The 18,316-nt window shown below is 45.3% G+C and overlaps 1 protein-coding gene across 5 annotated transcripts; it reads right to left on the reverse strand.

Moving 5' to 3' along the window:
- Positions 1 to 7,837: 7,837 nt before the first annotated feature.
- On the reverse strand, positions 7,838 to 13,565 carry LOC109772959 (uncharacterized). 5 transcript variants are annotated; one of them, XM_073501077.1, is made up of 11 exons: positions 13,059 to 13,565; positions 12,221 to 12,254; positions 12,048 to 12,125; positions 11,860 to 11,961; positions 11,519 to 11,769; positions 11,221 to 11,430; positions 11,040 to 11,132; positions 10,856 to 10,957; positions 10,226 to 10,690; positions 9,981 to 10,145; positions 7,838 to 8,052 (listed from the first exon to the last, which is right to left on the reverse strand). In XM_073501077.1, the coding sequence occupies exons 2-11, from the start codon at positions 12,246 to 12,248 to the stop codon at positions 8,038 to 8,040; spliced, it is 1,509 nt and encodes a 502-aa protein (XP_073357178.1). In that variant the 5' UTR covers positions 12,249 to 12,254; positions 13,059 to 13,565; the 3' UTR covers positions 7,838 to 8,037. The 5 variants fall into 5 exon arrangements, with proteins under 5 accessions (XP_073357178.1, XP_073357175.1, XP_073357176.1 ...); XM_073501074.1 differs by having other exon boundaries at positions 11,519 to 11,772; XM_073501075.1 differs by lacking the exon at positions 13,059 to 13,565 and adding an exon at positions 12,891 to 12,972 and having other exon boundaries at positions 11,519 to 11,772.
- Between the last annotated feature and the right edge of the window lie 4,751 nt (positions 13,566 to 18,316).

Below are 18,316 nucleotides of genomic sequence, written 5' to 3' on the forward strand. Positions count from 1 at the left end.
TCGGGCGCGTCGCAGAGCGCGCCGGCTGCATGCCAGCACGCCTGGACGAACGCGGTCACCGCCTGAACTATGACATCAGGTCGATCTAAGCGTAAACTTGATGTCTGGCAGGTTGTTCGTGGTAGTTTAGAGTGTTACCACGATTTGGTTTGGATCCAGGTGCAGTAGAGAAAATTTTACAAGTCTGGTAAGTTTTTGGACAGTAACTTTGTGATGTTACTTTGGTCAAATGGCTGGGAGTTTGGGGCTGTGCTTTGGAGGCTAGTAATAAGTTACTAAGGTAAAGATGCACAAGAAAGATCAGGTCAAATGGAGCAAGTAAATGGTAGTTGCTGTAGAAACCACCATTTCTATCCAGAACAGAAAAGATTTTCTGTAGCAAAAATATTCCAAAAAGTGATGAAATATTTTTGCTCAGGGAGGTGCCCTAGGGTCTCTAGAATATTTGTGAATTATCTCAGAATTTTTTGAGCCATAAAAATTAGGGTTGCTTTGGAGCAAATAGATTTGGCTTAGGGTTTTTGAGAGAAAATGAATATTTTTCATTTAAGAAAAATATTCCAAAGGTTATTTTGTGGTGGATCAGAAGTGAAGAGATGGTTTGGGAGAGAAGTGAACACTTGGGTGAAAGCCAAGGATGCCCAAGTGTTTAAGTCCAAATGAAAAGATTCAGAAACTCCAAGTTTCAAAAACTTTCAAATGAAATTTCAAGCAAATAAGAAAGGGCAAAAACCAGGCTGTCACAAACCTCCCCCACTTAGAATGAATCTCGTCCTCGAGATTCGGTTGCTTGGGAAAACCACTATGGATACTGACTCTTAAGGAACTCTTCCTGCTCCCAAGTTGCTTCTGACTCGGTGTGATGCTCCCACTGAACTTTGAAAAAAATTCTGACTTTGCTGCGAGTGACCCTTTCCACTTGATCCAAAATTTTGGACGGTCTTTCTTCATAAGTTAAGTCCTTTGCCAATTCTATCTCAGCCATTGCAGTCCTTTTCTCAGGCGGGGATATGCATCGTCTCAATTGCGAAACATGGAACACATTGTGTATTTCTGACAACTCTGGGGGTAGTTCTAGTTGGTATGCAACCGTACCCACTCGAGACATAATTGGGAATGGACCAATGAATCTGGGTGCCAGCTTTCCACGAGTCTGAAATCGCGTAACTGCTTTCATAGGAGTGACTCGGAGGTACACATGTTCTCCGGGTTCAAAACTGACCTGCCGGTGCTTTGCATCATAATAACTCTTCTGACGGGATTTGGCCAATTGCAGTCGGTCCCTGATTTCCCTGACTTGTTTCCCGGCTTCCATCATGAGATCGGATCCGAAGATATGGCTATCTCCAGCTTGAGACCAATTTAGAGGAGTGCGGCACTTACGACCATATAGAGCTTCATAGGGTGACATCTTTAGACTGGTCTGGAAACTGTTGTTATACGAGAACTCGGCGTATGGCAAGCAATCTTACCAGTTCGCCCCGTTGGCTAGCACACTGGGTCGCAACATATCTTTGAGTATTTGATTTACTCGCTCTGTCTGACCGTCCATCTGGGGGTGATAAGCGGTACTATATTTTAGTGTTGTCCCCAAGGCTTGATGGAGGCGGGACCAGAAAGCGGAGGTAAACAAAGAACCTCGGTCGGAAGTGATAGTCCGGGGTACTCCATGCAGACTGACGATTCTGGATACATACAGTTGCGCCAGTTCATTTGCTCTGTATCTGGTGCTGACCGGGATGAAATGAGCAACCTTGGTTAGGGTGTCTACTATAACCCAGATTGCGTCTTTGCCTCGCTGAGTCCTAGGCAATCCGGTGATGAAGTCCATGCAAATATCATCCCATTTCCATTGTGAAACTGGCAGTGGTTGGAGAAGTCCGGCTGGCTTCTGATGCTCTGCTTTCACCTTGTTGCATATGTCGCAACAGGCTACAAAATAGGCAATGTCTTTCTTCATCCCACTCCACCAGAATATTTGTTTAAGGTCTTCATACATTTTCGTACTTCCCGGATGAATGGAATACGAGTTTTCGTGTGCTTCTGACAAGATTTTCCTCTTCAAGTCTGGTTGATTTGGTACACAAATTCGTCCACGGAATCGGAGGGTACCGAAGTTGTCCTTGAAGAAATCTGGGGGCTGCCTTGCATGTTTTTGTAGCTTGGCGTCATCTGGCTGGGCCTTGCGGATTTCCATCTCAAGTGTGAGGGTAACTCCCAAAATATTAGTGAGGCCAGCATCCACGATGACCAAGTTGAACTGAGCGATCTCCTGCTGAAGTTCGGTAGGCAATAATTTTAACATGACATTTAAGCTGACGGGCTTTCGACTAAGCGCATCGGCAATGACGTTGGCCTTGCCTGGATGGTAATTTATTCCAAGGTCATAATCCTTGACCAACTCTAACCATCTTCACTGACGGGGATTTAAATCTGGCTGAGTGAAGATGTACTTGAGGCTTTTGTGGTCGGTAAAAATTTGGCACCTTTTTCCAATGAGATAGTGTCTCCAAATTTTTAATGCATGAACCACTGCAGCCAATTCCAAATCATGAGTAGGATAATTTCCCTCATGTGGTCGTAGTTGTCGTGATGCATAGGCTACCACCTTGCCGTCTTGCATCAATACACAACCAATACCTTGTCTGGAGGCATCACAGTACACATCGAAGCTGCGATAAATGTCTGGAAGAGTCAATACGGGTGCGGTTGTCAGGCGCGTCTTTAGCTCATAAAAACTCTTCTCACAGTCCTTGGTCCACTCAAACTTTGTATCCTTTTTGGGCAGTTCCGGCATAGGTTTAGCAATTTTGGAAAACCCTTCAATGAAACGACGATAGTATCCAGCTAATCCAAGGAAACTCTGTATCTGTGTTACAGTCGTGGGCGGTACCCAATCGAGCACATCCTTTACTTTTCTCGGGTCCACGGCTATGCCTTCGGCGGATAGTACATGCCCGAGAAACCCAACTTGCTTGAGCCAAAATTCGCACTTACTGAACTTGGCGTATAGCTAATGGTTGCGGAGCCGTTGTAGCACTGCCCGGAGGTGATCCTTATGCTCTTCTTCACTCTTGGAGTAAATGAGGATGTCGTCGATAAAGACTACCACAAATTTGTCGAGGAATTCCATGAACGCCTTGTTCATCATATGCATGAAGAAGGCCGTATCATGTAGTGAATGCGGTCTTAGGAATATCTTCCCTTCTAATCTTGAGCTGATGATATCCGATCCGTAAATCGATTTTTGAGAATACTTTAGCCCCACTGAGCTGATCGAACAGATCATCAATCCTTGGCAATGGGTATTTATTTTTGATGGTGACCTCATTCAGCTGGCGATAATCTATGCACATACGGAGACTGCCATCCTTTTTACCCACGAAGCTTGCAGGTGACCCCCACGGTGCATTCACTCTGTGGTTCTTGGGGCACTATTTGGCATCATGTCCGGGCTGCCCGCAAGTGAAACAAGAATTATTGCGCTGCCGCTCCTCATGCATTGGATTGGCCACAACATTCTTGACTTGAGTGGTGGTCTTGTTAACATTCTGCTGCCAATTTGGCCGGTATTCCACCTGAGTCTGCTGCCAGGTACGAGCCTTTTGCATAGGTTGCCCATCCTTCTTTGGCTCAAACTTGCGCTTGTTGTCGTTAACAGGCCTATTATCTGATATAAGCTTGTGTTCCCGTTCAGCAATGAATGCCTTGTCTACCAGAGTTTGGAAATCTGTGAAATCAAACATACTGAGAGCACACTGAAGTTGCGGATTTAAACCTCCAAGAAATCTGTCCATCTTCCTTTCTTCGGTGGCTACGTCATATAGAGATAACGGGCCAGATGATTGAATTTTTGCAGATACTCAGCCACAGATTGATTTCCTTGGACAAGTGCGAGAAATTCACGCTACTTGGCCTTCATGACTCCAGTAGGAATGTGATATTTGCGGAACTTATCCTTGAATTTTTCCCAGGTGACTTCCTCATCAATCGGCCACATGGCTTTTGTATTTTCCCACCATATGGCAGCTGCGCCTTCAAGGTAATGGGTTGCAAATAGGACTTTATCATTTCCTTCAGTACGGGCGATCTCAAGCTTTTTCTCCATGGTGCGCAACCAATCGTCTGCATCCAATGGGTCAACAACCTGACTGAAATTGGGTGGATTGGTCCTCTGAAAATCTGACAGCTTTGAGTGATGACCATTCTGATTTCCATTTTGTCCAACTATAGCTTGCACACTTCTCAATATTTCAATCAGATCATTGTTCCTTTTTTTCTTCAAACATACGCAGGACTTGCTCGGTGGAGGGAGGATCAGGCGGAGGAGGTGGTGGCTGAACGTACGGCTCGGGAGAATATCCTGCCTGTCGTGCGGAACGACGAACAGGAGTTCCCTCACGAACGTTGCTACTGCCGCCTCCCCGCGTCATCCTATTGAGTATTTTTCCCAAGACAACGAAATCGAGATGAGGGACATCCAAGAATAAAATTGGGGAAAAGCCAGCAACAATTCTCGAAAAAACAAAAGAGCGAAGAGAATACAGCGATTAAAGTCCCATCATAATTATACATAGACTCATACATGAAAATTTAACATCTTGACTGGTTTCACTACTCTCATACATGAAGCATCATGACTCGTACAACTACATCCATACACCCTCTAGACGACTGCGAATACTCAAAGACACTACTGCTCTGCTGGTGCTGCGGTGTCCTCCCCTGAAGCGGTCTCAGATCCCGAACTGACGTGATTAACGAAAACCTCCGGGTTAAAGGTAACACGACGACGCTGCCTCGAGGGCTCTCCCTCAGGGGCAGGGGTAAGATGAAGCATCGGGGCTGCAGGAGTAGCAGGAAGTGAGACCCACTCGGCAGGAGTACTGAGAGGGTTCACGGTTGGAACGACTGTGCTACTCGGGGGAGTAACCGGTGAAATAGGGGAGCTAGAGCTAACTGGGACATAAGGGGTAAATCCTAGTGAGGATGGAGTAGTGGTGGATCTAGTAGTGACCAAGGTAGCGGCTAAAGCAGTACGGGCACGAGTCAGCTCTCGAGCCATCTCGTGGATCATCAGATAGCTAGCAGCGATATAGCGAGCAAGATGGCTAGCAACACTATCAGACTCCGGGTTAACGAGAGGAAAACGGACACAACCATTGTCGTGCAGAGATGGGTAGTAATAGAATCCTGGGTGATGCTGCATTTGAACCTCGGTATAACGAAGCTCGACAAGGACATCAAATGCGGCAAACTGGACAGCCTGAGAAGCGGTGAAGGCATAACCGCTCTGAGAAGTGCGAGTGTAGGAGCCGGAATCGGAACTGGTGCGCAGAGTAACCACTGCGTGATACTCATACACTGATTCTGCTAGACGCTCCCGGTACACACGGTAGACTGGTTCGTCTCCGTGAGGGTACAGCTGACGCCACACGTTGCGGAGAAGGTGTGGTGACGTGTACGACATCAACTGTAACTGGCACGGATACGGCACCGGAGCCATCTACACTCACAACCATTAACAGGTTAGCATAAAAATAACAATCAAATGACTACAATGCAACAACCAGCTATAACTGCTACCGACACTCATATTTACTCATGTCTAGCGTCCAGTTAACACGTCGTAGTCTAGCGTGGCCTACAGTCAGCGCGGCTCTGGTACCAACCGTTGTGGCACCCCGGCTCAGAGCGACCGGTTTACCCTGCATTGCCAGCCCAGAGATCATGTCTTCTGGCAACACACAACATATTGGTACAGAAAACAACCGCTTTATTGATGCTAGCGGAACAGAGTTCATATTACAACAGTGGTCGAGGCCAAGCGGCACACTCGGTGCGGCGGAACAATATGTACATTATTTAGTGAACATAAAGGGGCCTCGACTCGAACAACTACGTGGCAGCGGAATAACGTCGTAGCGGAAGCTCCATATCACAGGGACACTGATGTGGACATGATCTAGACTCGAACAGCGCTCCTGTCCAACGAGACTTTCCTGAAATCTGGCATGACACGCCAGGTTAGTACATTGAATGTACTTGCAAGCTCACAACAAGCATAATCATAATGACAAACAATATCATGATATTTAACCAATTATTAATAATGCAACATTATATGTCAACATGCTGTGATCAAGCCCGAACGTCCCTCAGGACAGCTTACCAACTGTGATCATCTCTGGACCACAAACACACCACCATAGTGGTCTTTCTCAAGAACAACTCGTGATCCTTACGGCGATCACAACCACGACCATCATTTGGTCCCAAATACCTCGATGGCCTTTCTGCCATCCATTGACAATGCACAGTTCATAGCTTAGTGTGCAATTTTTTATTAAACGTTGACTCATGGTGGGACCTAGTACGAGGTGTCCGTGACCGTGGACTCGGCTATCGATTGTTGGAAATATGCCCTAGAGGCAATAATAAATTGGTTATTATTATATTTCCTTGTTCATAATAATTGTTTATTATCCATGCTAGAATTGTATTGATAGGAAACTCAAATACATGTGTGGATACATAGACAACACCATGTCCCTAGTAAGCCTCTAGTTGACTAGCTCGTTGATCAATAGATGGTTACGGTTTCCTGACCATGGACATTGGATGTCGTTGATAACGGGATCACATCATTAGGAGAATGATGTGATGGACAAGACCCAATCCTAAGCCTAGCACAAGATCATGTAGTTCGTTTGCTCAGAGCTTTTCTAATGTCAAGTATCATTTCCTTAGACCATGAGATTGTGCAACTCCCGGATACCGTAGGAATGCTTTGGGTGTACCAAACGTCACAACGTAACTGGGTGACTATAAAGGTGCACTACAGGTATCTCCGAAAGTGTCTTTTGGGTTGGCACGAATCGAGACTGGGATTTGTCACTCCGTGTAAACGGAGAAGTATCTCTGGGCCCACTCGGTAGGACATCATCATAATGTGCACAATGTGACCAAGGAGTTGATCACGGGATGATGTGAGTTACGGAACGAGTAAAGAGACTTGCCGGTAACGAGATTGAACAAGGTATCGGGATACCGACGATCGAATCTCGGGCAAGTAACATACCGATAGACAAAGGGAATTGTATACACACTACAAGGATCCGGGTCTATTGCAACAAAATCGTTTGTTGCAATACATGCTGTTTCGTGGCGATAAGTACTTATTGCAACGAAACGACATTCGTTGGCAACCGTTGCGACTGGACACATGGTAATAGGTTATTACCACGAAAATGAAATTGTGGCAATAAAGTGTGCTATTGCAACAACCATGCGGGAAGTTGCCACATGTTTTCCCGTGGCAACACTCACTTGATGCCACAATTTGATTTGTGGAGATAGCTTTAATGCAACATGTAACGAATTGTGGAGATTGATATCTCGTAGCGATAGACATTTGTGGCAACAACCTATGCCAACGACGACCATTTCGTGGCGCAATACTCTTCCGTGGCATTAGGCATGTTGCCACGACCCACTGCGCTTGTGGCATTAACTTATGGCAACAAATATTCGTAATAGGAAATTGCAACGTACTTGTTTTTATGGTGATAAATAGGTATCACAACATGTAAAAACTTTGTAGCGAGAAATTATTGCGACAATTTATACTTTCCGTGGCGATACTCTATTTCAACAAACTTACTTTGGTGGCGCCAAACTGTTATCGCATCATGAAATTTTTTGTGGCACCAAGCTACTACAACAATATAAAGTGCTCCGTTGCAACATCCTAGTGCAACAAAACAGATAGGCGTAGCGAATGAGATATAACGCAACACTATATCTTTAGTGGTGCTAGCATGTGGCAACCGAAAGTGGGTTGTGGTAATAGTCTATTGCAACCGTAAAAAAAATACAGGCTTTCGATTACAATATTCAAAACCATACGTATAATATGCAAATTCATAAAATTCATAATTCTCATAGCAAATATCCATCAAATAAAACTCAAATGTAATTTAGCCATCCTAATTAACTTCGAAGACTAAACTGCCCGTGATCTAGAGTCCAATCCAGCTAGTTCTTTGGATCCTGCAATCAAGAAATAAAAAAAAGTTCTAGTTAATTAGTCGAACATAACATACGTCATACAATTATTCCAGCCCCATTGTTAAAAACTATCGCCAGTTTAGCTGGACTAATATTGTGTCAGCAAGCATGTAACTAAGGGATCAGAACAACAATACAAGTGTAAATGTCTAAAGCATAACCACAAGTACATCGATAAATGACGAGTGAACATGCAGCCACGCGAGGTTGTTATCCCGCCCGTCCATTCCCACAGGACTCGTGTAGTTTGAATACATCAAGCGTGTATAATGATTTTCTTGCACCATATACAACTTGTATGGCTTGCGTATTACCTCTGTCCCACAGTGCAGCCTCACACATTGAAGGCGCCGCACATTAAGTACATGTCAGTCCCACCAACTATCTGCACCACGCTCCCCTCGGTCTTTTTAAATGCCTGGCTTGCTTGTTTCTACTGCTCAACTATTTTTCTCTGTGATCACTCCATACATCACAGTCTCGCCGGAGTTCACAAGCATGGGTTCATCCATGTCCCGGCACAACTCCACACCACCTCCATCACACTCCATCGACAACACGATTCCCTCTTCTATACTGTTCCTCTCATGTTCATCTCTCTCTCTCTCTCTCTCTCTCTCTCTCTCTTAGCAGTTCATTGGCTCCGATCCTCTAGCATCTCCAGAACGGACACGGCCATGGGGTTGTGTTTTTGTAGCAAAATTCCTAATCTCGGGCTGGCCTGCATGAGAGCTTTTGTTCTGTTTGAGGATACCAACCAACCAACCAGGCTGAGAAGCAGCAAACCTGCTATTGGAAATTGGAATACAGGATTGTACATGCATAGCAAGCAAGAACCAAGTAGCAAAAACTGGAGCAACAACCTTCACCATCCTACGAACTGGACACCATGCACTACGTTGATGAAGGATCCATATATAGTGCAGGCTGGGTGAGTAACTTTTACTTACTAGGAGTAGGCACCATTTACTATGACCCAGGTCACGAACAATAATTACACTGACGGGTACCCTGCAACCCTGCAACCCTGCACCCTAACCATAAACACAACAACCTTTCTCCACCAAATTCAGTAATGGCTGGACAATGTCTACTGTATTAATGTTGCGTATTCACTCACTTTCCTAAGTATTGCCAGAGTGTCCAGTTAAGCACTATATTAAGTGTGAATCGCATGGCAGCAATCATCGGTCAGGATAACATCCTCGCGTAGCACCATGTCCCAAAAATCTGTGTCCTTACATCTACTAAAAGCTTCTTTTTTGAGAAAAAAACATTGGTTTAACTTAACAGTGTCGGGCTGAATCACCCAAAGCACAGGCAGCCACAAGGGCTGGTACATCGGCCTCCCATTCCAAATAGTGGTTAGGTTCTAACATCCTACCAAGACTAGCAAGCTCATGAGAGTTTGCCGAGCGATGACATACATTTATTTCATAATAAGAAAACCATAATTTGAGCGGCTACTTGGTATCCTCAATAACAGCAGCATGGGCTGACAAGTCAACCTTATTGATATTAAGTGCTTCCATCAGGAGTTGCGAGTCCGTTTAAAAAACGACTCTCACGACCCCCATATCAGCGGCAAGAGATACTGCATGGGACATTGCAGTGGACTCATCAGCGAAGGCATTACGCGCATGCTCATGACATCCTGCTCATGCATACAGAATGGTGCCATTGTCCGATCGTACATCTACTAAAAGCTTCTGCTATTGATTTAAGTTAAGACTAGATGTATAGTTTCAGTTAAGTTCATGTCCCTAGCTAGCACATATTCCTTTTTCGTTTAAGTTGTGACTCGATGCAGCAACACATGGTAAAAGAGAAGAAGCAGCTAGCTAACTATGAAGACCAATGACGTATAAAATGCAGGTAAACATGAAGAGAAAGCAAAGGTTGTGACTTACCATTGCTTTAAACATTCGAGAATGCCTTGCTGCAGCTTGTATGAGTGCATTTGAAGAAATAGCAGTTGGCCTTGAACCTGGAGTCTTATTAGGACTAGATCTCTGTAAAAGAATATTTTGCAAGTTTGGATTACTATTTTCTTTGTCAACCCTCTTCGTAGGCACCTGCAAATAGAAGTGCACTTTTAGCAATGCAAGTAAGCAACATAAATCTTACAAGGTCGGAAGCATATGACTGTAATCACCTGTTGGGTTCCCATCTGTTGGCTCAATTCTATAAACTTTGCCATCATGTTTCTTTCAAATTCCAGTCTTGATGTTCGCTCCTCTTGCAACAATCTTTCCCTCTCAGCACACTCTTCTTTTAACCTCTCCTCAAGTTGTTCTCTCTCAGCACGCTCCAAGTTAATCCTCTCTTGTGTGTTTGCACGTTCAGCTTGTAGTTGATCTTCTAATTCCTTGACCTGCTGGCTGAGCTGAGAGTTTCGCTCCTGGGTGGCTGCTGTAGCACGAGCTTGCTCTTCGATCTGGATACGAAACCTTTCAGAACCAGTTGAAGTTTTGGCCATGTATCCGTACCCACGAGGCTGCGATGACTTGCATTCCAGAGTGTCTTTGTAAGCGGTCTGGAAAATATTGTTTTTCTGCTCACTTGAAAGTGGACCTTCAGTTTCAGTTTCTTTGATTTTAACCTCTTGAAGTGCTTTGTCCTAAAAATGGAAGGAACAATTATAGGTGCAGCATCAATATTGACATTATAAAAGATGAAACAAGAATAACACAGTCCAATGCATGAATGATCGCATCTGATGATGAAACATGCCGAATGCACATCATTGACTAACTATAGAATAACCAAAAGTCAGTGTACTCACGTGAACTTTCTGGGAATCTGTGTTAGACCATGTTCCATCGTTCGTGTGGGTGAGTTCCCACAAAGCAATACAATCTGGCTCTTCTCCAGTTTCCAAGTTTCTCTGCAAGTAATATACCAATGAGATGCTTGAGACATGACACCATATTTAGCAGCGAGGCATACCTATTTAGTTGGACTCATACCTTCTCAAAACTAACTTGCGAGTAAGATTTTGATCCGATTATGTGTTTTGTCTTCTGTTTCTTACGGTTATCGGCGTTCTTTTGGCTGCGATCCTATCAATTCATTGAAACCAAATATAACCAGTGAGACTAGCCGTTTCATCTTCACACATAATAGACAAACTGTGATCTTAGAGATAACCTGAAATTTTGAATCAGTGCCAAAGTACTCAATCATCCATTCCCACTCTTCTGGTTGCAAATCTTCCGGCAGATTAGCCAATCTAGCTGCATCTGTTTTGTATGCCTTGTAAGTGGAGCTTAGAGTTGATCGCCAGCCTCTATATCGCTCTTTCGCAATTTTGAGAACTTTTTCTTCTGTTTCTGGTGTATCTTCCAAGTCCCATCTGTCCTGTAAAGCATACAACAAGTAAATATACATAAGCAGTGCATTATCGATGGTAAAATAAGATAACACATGTGAAAAAGATTGTACGCACTATCATGTCTGCAATAATGAGTCGATGAATGGTAGGGTGAATGTCCGACCACGTCCTCACTCCAATGAGTGGTAACTTTCTTTTCATTACGACTACCACGTCATCCTTGAACGAACGATAGTTCATTCCTACTGTACCACCCAATTTTTCAGAGAATGTAATATTTAGCTTTGCAGATCCATTGGCAAAACGCTTCTTAGATGCTTTAAAACCTTTTAGAACACCTCGCCCTTTCTTCTTCTGTCCACCAGCTTCTACAGCCCAAATCATACAAGAAAAATTGTATTACTCGGTATTAGATTGTAAGAAAAGATGACACAAATGTAAACGAAAGCAAGTACCATCCTGTAGTAGTGCACGGTTGCGGCGAGCATGGGATGGCCATTCAGCAAGGGAACACATGTCATTAGCAGACACTGGAGTGTCAGATTGTTCTGGAGTTCCTGTAAAAGATTTAGTAGTCTTGAAGGTTTAGCTATTTAACCCACACCAAGATTTTATGCATTATAGCAAATGCTAAACAATTTACCAGATCTGGGTTGTCCACGTTGGTTTTTGTATGCCGTTATACTTTCCATCCTTGTTAAGAGAACAGAGCCTTTCTTTACTGCACACAAAGACAATCATGGGACTTAGCATTAACAAAGCATTGATGTTCTGCACCATTCAGATAGGTGACTATGAAGTAAGGATGTTGTGTACCAGGAGCATCCTCCGTAAAATTCATCATTGTGCCCTTGTGTAGGTAAACCAGACATAAAATTTTGAGTCAATGTAAGAAGAAACGCAATACATTAAGCAGGCATAAAATCAAATCAGTTTAACTCATATTAAAATTTGAGGCAGCTCAAATTGAATGAAGCTCAAGGTCAAGCTGTAGAACATGGAGAGGATGCACTAAACCTGAACCCTAGGTTCTCTTGACGTACATTATTCAGAAGTATTAAGCATATGTGAATGAACATGAAAGGCGATGTATCAGTGATAGGTTGTTCATGAAAATACTACTCTGAATCAATAGGAAAAAACATTTCCAATGTGACTCATGTAAGACCAAATATCTATTAAAAATCATCTTATAGTAATCTGAATCAAATGCAATGCAGAGGATGACTAAACCTGAATCCTCTGCTCTGTTGACGCACATATATCATCTAATATCTACATAGTGGTGCTCAAACAGCCAGTGGCGTACCATGACAAGCTATAGGGGGGGGGGGCAACTTTTAAACTGGCAGAAAAATATGCATAAAAACTTATACGAATGACATGAATTCACAAGGTAATCGAACATATGGCAGTCGTCTCATCGGCAGTCGTCGATTTGTCATCTTAACAACACAAGCTTTGTACATACAGAGTACGTCTATACCTTTCAGTTAATGGATCTAATGCTCAAAAAACAATGTAGATAATAATTAAATTGGCAAGAGATGATCCACGGATGGGCTGCACCGAAACGCTTAGTAATTAGTAACAAAATACAGTTTTGGAGGGGGGTCACGACCCCCTTTGGCCTCCACGAGTAAACAGAGCGAACCAGGAGCAGAGATGCCGGAGAGGCCTGCAAGCACGCTGGGGTCGGGTGAGGCAGCAACCAGCGCCTGGCCACCACGTCACGACGCCGGCGTGCACAGCCGAGACGGATGCGGCCATGAACTGGGCCGGGAGGCCCCGTCGAGCCCCAGTTCTAGGCCGAGGCGAGCTCCATGGCGGCCAGCCTCCAGGACAAGGTGAGACGCTCCGCCGACCCTCCAGGCCGCGAGCGCCTCCGTCGAGCCGGCCAAATCGAGGCGCGATGGGAAAATGCCACCGGCGGCGGCCATGTCCCCTGCCCGGACTTCTTTTCTACGACCAAGCGGCGAGCGAGGAGAGAAGGGGCAGCCCCTCTGAATGGATCGGGATCGAGAGAGCCGCGCATCAAGGAGGAGCTCGCGGGGGAGGGGGGTTTGATCCCGGACGGAGGCGGGCGCAGAGGAGAGGGAGGAGGGGGAGATCGAGGGGGACTGGATTTTTCAGCGAGGGAGGAGATCGGGAGGACTAACCTGACACCGTGCAGCTGCTGTGGTTTGCTCTGTTGACGCTGTCATGACGCCGGCAGCACAGATGAACAGAGACGAGAGCTCAGATCCAATCGCCCGTGAAGACGCCGTGATTTGGTCTACAATTATATATTCGTGGTTTGTTATGAAGGTATTTAGCGGGAAGCTAATTTTTTGATGGGAACAAAGACGCTAATTTGGGACTTTTAGCGGGAGGTTAAAAAATATTGGCGCAAATAACAGTACACCTAAATTAGGTGGTGGGAAAGTAATTCTTTTTGTTTTAAAAAAGTAATTATTTTTGGAGGAAATTTTCCAGATTGTAAATATATTTCGAGATGGAGGGAATACTAATATTTATTAGTAAAAAGTTATATCATGGTAAAAAAACACCAAATCTGAGAATTGTGAAGGGGCGATTCGACGCCCTCCCCTGTAACGTTCTCGTCGTTGATATTTGTATAGTCGTCGTCATTTCAGAAAGTCAATTAACGAAAGAAAAAGAGTTTCCCTGTTTATATTGTAAAACAACCATCACATACATCGAAGCAACCGATACAAATGAATGCCACACACACCCAAAGCAAGATACACGAATGCCGGGCACCGACAAACAACCTCAACGACCACCAAGCACCTATAAGATGTGCAAAAAAGGGATTTGCTTAGAGCCGACGGAGACCACTAGCACGAGGAGCGATCATCTTGGAAGATGTGCAATGGACATGCCGGACCGAGGTCTCCAAGACGATGCCTCCAGGAAGGACACGACCACGAACGTCGCTACCGTCCGATCCGAAGATCAAGTTTTCACCCGAAGTAAGATAGAAGGAGTGGGAGGAACACGACGTCCACGGATGCCTTCACCGTCAACCAGTGGACGGACTGGGTAGGTTATACTCTTGTCTCAAAACATAAGTACTGAGGGGATGGGTTGATGAGACAGTCGATCTACGTTAGTCTCGATCTTTAGATGGGATGATCTCATCATCTTTCATTTTACCGGACAATCCGTCGAGGGTTTGTCCACGCCAGAGTTGGTCCAACATAATTATGTCGCTTTTGTTCAAATGATAAGCATAGAGATTCAACTATGTAAATATAACCACCCTGCATCGCGACGCCTTTGCCTGTCGGATCCGTCCTACATCGGATCCACACGCAAGGGGGCGAACGAGCCCTGCCGCCGCCGCCGCTGGCCGGGCTTCACCTAGTCACACCCTCTAACGGCGGTAGCGGAGGGGAGGAGCGGGAGGCGGCTAGCGATCTCTCCCGTCACCTGCGAGGGCGACTCGGGAGGGTCCTCCACGCCACAGTAGGTCCAACATAATCATGTTGCTCTTGTTTTAACGACAATAATAGAGATTCAACTATGTCAATTATCAACCAAACAAATTTAATTTTGAGATTTACTTATTGGCATATCACACATTTGTTATCCCCGACATCGTGGTTCATCCGATGAGATCATCGTGGAACATGTGGGAGCCAACATGGGTATCCAGATCCCGCTGTTGGTTATTGGCCGGAAAACGTCTCGGTCATGTCTGCATGGTTCCCGAACCCGTAGGGTCTACACACTTAAGGTTCGATGACGCTAGGGTTATAGGGAATAGATATACGTGGTTACCGAATGTTGTTCGGAGTCCCGGATGAGATCCCGGACGTCATGAGGAGTTCCGGAATGGTCCGGAGGTAAAGATTTATATATGGGAAGTCCCGTTTTGGCCACCGGAAGAGTTTCGGGCGTCACCGGTAATGTACCGGGACCACCGGAGGGTTCCGAGGGTCCACCGGGAGGGGCCACCAGCCCCGGAGGGCCCTATGGGCTGTATGTGGAGAGGGACCAGCCCCTTAGTGGGCTGGGCGCCTTTCCCCCCAAGGCCCATGCGCCTAAGGGTTTGGGGGAACCCTAAGGGGAGGCGCCCCCCTTGCCTTGGGGGGCAAGGCACCCCCCTGACCGCCGCCCCTCCTCAGATTGGATCTGAGGGGGCCGGCCCCCCTCTCCCTTGCCCCTATATATATGTGGGGGGTGGGAGGGCAGCAGCAACCCAAGTTCTGGCGCAGCCCCCCCCCCCCCTCTTCCATGTCCTCCTCCTCTCCTGCGGTGCTTGGCGAAGCCCTGCGGGATTGCCACGCTCCTCCATCACCACCATGCCGTTGTGCTGCTACTGGACGGAGTCTTCCCCAACCTCTCCCTCTCTCCTTGCTGGATCAAGGCGTGGGAGACGTCACCGGGCTGCACGTGTGTTGAACGCGGAGGCGCCGTGGTTCGGCGCTTAGATTGGAATCAACCGCGATCTGAATCGCTACGAGTACGACTCCTTCATCCGCGTTCTTGCAACGCTTCCGCATCGCGATCTACAAGGGTATGTAGATGCACTCCCCTTCCCCTCGTTGCTAGATTACTCCATAGATTGATCTTGGTGATGCGTAGAAAATTTTGAATTTCTGCTACATTCCCCAACAGTGGCATCATGAGCTAGGTCTATGCGTAGTTTCTATGCACGAGTAGAACACAAAGTAGTTGTGGGCGTCGATTTTGTCAATTTACTTGCCGTTACTAGTCTTATCTTGTTTCGGCAGTATTGTGGGATGAAGCGGCCCGGACCGACCTTACACGTACGCTTACGTGAGACAGGTTCCACCGACTGACATGCACTAGTTGCATAAGGTGGCTAGCGGGTGTCTGTCTCTCCCACTTTAGTCGGAACGGATTCAATGAAAAGGGTCCTTATGAAGGATAAATAGAAATTGGCATATCACGTTGTGGTCTTACGTAGGTAAGAAACATTCTTGCTAGAAACCTATACAAGCCACGTAAAAACTTGCAACAACAATTAGAGGACGTCTAACTTGTTTTTGCAGCATGTGCCTTGTGATGTGATATGGCCAGAAGATGTGATGAATGATATATGTGATGTATGAGATTGATCATATTCTTGTAATAGGAATCACGACTTGCATGTCGATGAGTATGACAACCGGCAGGAGCCATAGGAGTTGCCTTAATTTATTGTATGACCTGCGTGTCAATGAAAACGCCATGTAATTACTTTACTTTATTGCTAACCGTTAGCCATAGTAGTAGAAGTAATAGTTGGCGAGACAACTTCAAGAAGACACGATGATGGAGATCATGATGATGGAGATCATGATGATGGAGATCATGGTGTCATGCCGGTGACAAAGGTGATCATGCCGTGCCTCGAAGATGGAGATCAAAAAGGCGCAAGATGATATTGGCCATATCATGTCACTTTATGATTTGCATGTGATGTTTATCATGTTTACATCTTATTTGCTTAGAACGACGGTAGCATAAATAAGATGATCCCTCACTAAAATTTCAAGAGAAGTGTTCCCCCTAACTGTGCACCGTTGCGAAGGTTCGTTGTTTCGAAGCACCACGTGATGATCGGGTGTGATAGATTCTAACGTTCGAATACAACGGGTGTTGACGAGCCTAGCATGTACAGACATGGCCTCGGAACACATGCGAAACACTTAGGTTGACTTGACGAGCCTAGCATGTACAGACATGGCCTCGGAACACAAGAGACCGAAAGGTCGAACATGAGTCGTATAGCAGATACGATCAACATGGAGATGTTCACCGATGATGACTAGTCCGTCTCACGTGATGATCGGACACGGCCTAGGTTTCCGAAGACTGAAATTGGGATTTCAGACTAATGCCCATGTCAAGAGGTATGAGACCTCTGACAAGTTTCTTAAGCCTGCAGACTAAGGGAGAAAAGCTCAATCGTTGAGCATGTGCTCAGATTGTCTGAGTGCCACAATCGCTTGAATCGAGTGGGAGTTAATCTTCCAGATGAGATAGTGATGGTTCTCCATAGTCACTGCCACCAAGCTATTAGAGCTTCGTGATGAACTATAACATATCAGGGATAGATATGATGATCCTTGAGCAACTCGCGATGTTTGACACCGCGAAAGTAGAAATCAAGAAGGAGCATCAATTGTTGATGGTTAGTAAAACCACTAGTTTCTAGAAGGGCAAGGGCAAATGGGATACTTCATGAAACAGCAAACCATTTGCTGCTCTAGTGAAGAATCCCAAGGTTGAACCCAAACCCGAGACTAAGTGCTTCTGTAATGAGGGGAACGGTCACTGAAGCAGTACTACCCTAGATACTTGGTAGATGAGAAGGCAGGCAAGGTCGACAGAAGTATATTGGATATACATTATATGAATGTTTACTTTACTAGTACTCCTAGCAGCACCAGGGTATTAGATACTGGTTCGGTTGCTAAGTGTTAGTAACTCGAAATAAAAGCTGCGGAATAAACGGAGACTAGCTAAAGGTGAGATGACGATATGTGTTGGAAGTGTTTCCAAGGTTGATGTGATCAAGCATCGCATGCTCCCTCTACCATCGAGATTGGTGTTAAACCTAAACAATTGTTATTTGGTGTTTGCGTTGAGCATAAACATGATTGGATTATGTTTATCGCAATGCGGTTATTCATTTAAGGAGAATAATGGTTACTCTGTTTATTTGAATGATACCTTCAATGGTCTTGCACCTAAAATGAATGGTTTATTGAATCTCGATCGTAGTGATACACATGTTCATGCCAAAAGATATAAGATAGTAATGATAGTACCACATACTTGTGGCACTGCCACTTGAGCCATATTGGTATAAACGCATGAAGAAGCTCCATGTTGATGGATCTTTGGACTCGCTCGTTTTGAAAAGATTGAGACATGTGAACCATGTCTATTGGT

Source organism: Aegilops tauschii, chromosome 6, assembly GCF_002575655.3.
Source record: "Aegilops tauschii subsp. strangulata cultivar AL8/78 chromosome 6, Aet v6.0, whole genome shotgun sequence".
Taxonomy (NCBI): domain Eukaryota; kingdom Viridiplantae; phylum Streptophyta; class Magnoliopsida; order Poales; family Poaceae; genus Aegilops; species Aegilops tauschii.

Excerpts from the sequence above, each read along its gene's own strand:
- LOC109772959 (XM_073501074.1), bottom strand. The coding sequence starts at position 12,248 with ATGATGAATTTTACGGAGGATGCTCCTG. Across the intron at positions 10,958-11,039 it reads CGCAAGTTAGTTTTGAGAAG|AGAAACTTGGAAACTGGAGA; the intron begins GTATGAGTCCAA and ends TATTACTTGCAG. Across the intron at positions 10,691-10,855 it reads CAGATTCCCAGAAAGTTCAC|GACAAAGCACTTCAAGAGGT; the intron begins GTGAGTACACTG and ends TTCCATTTTTAG.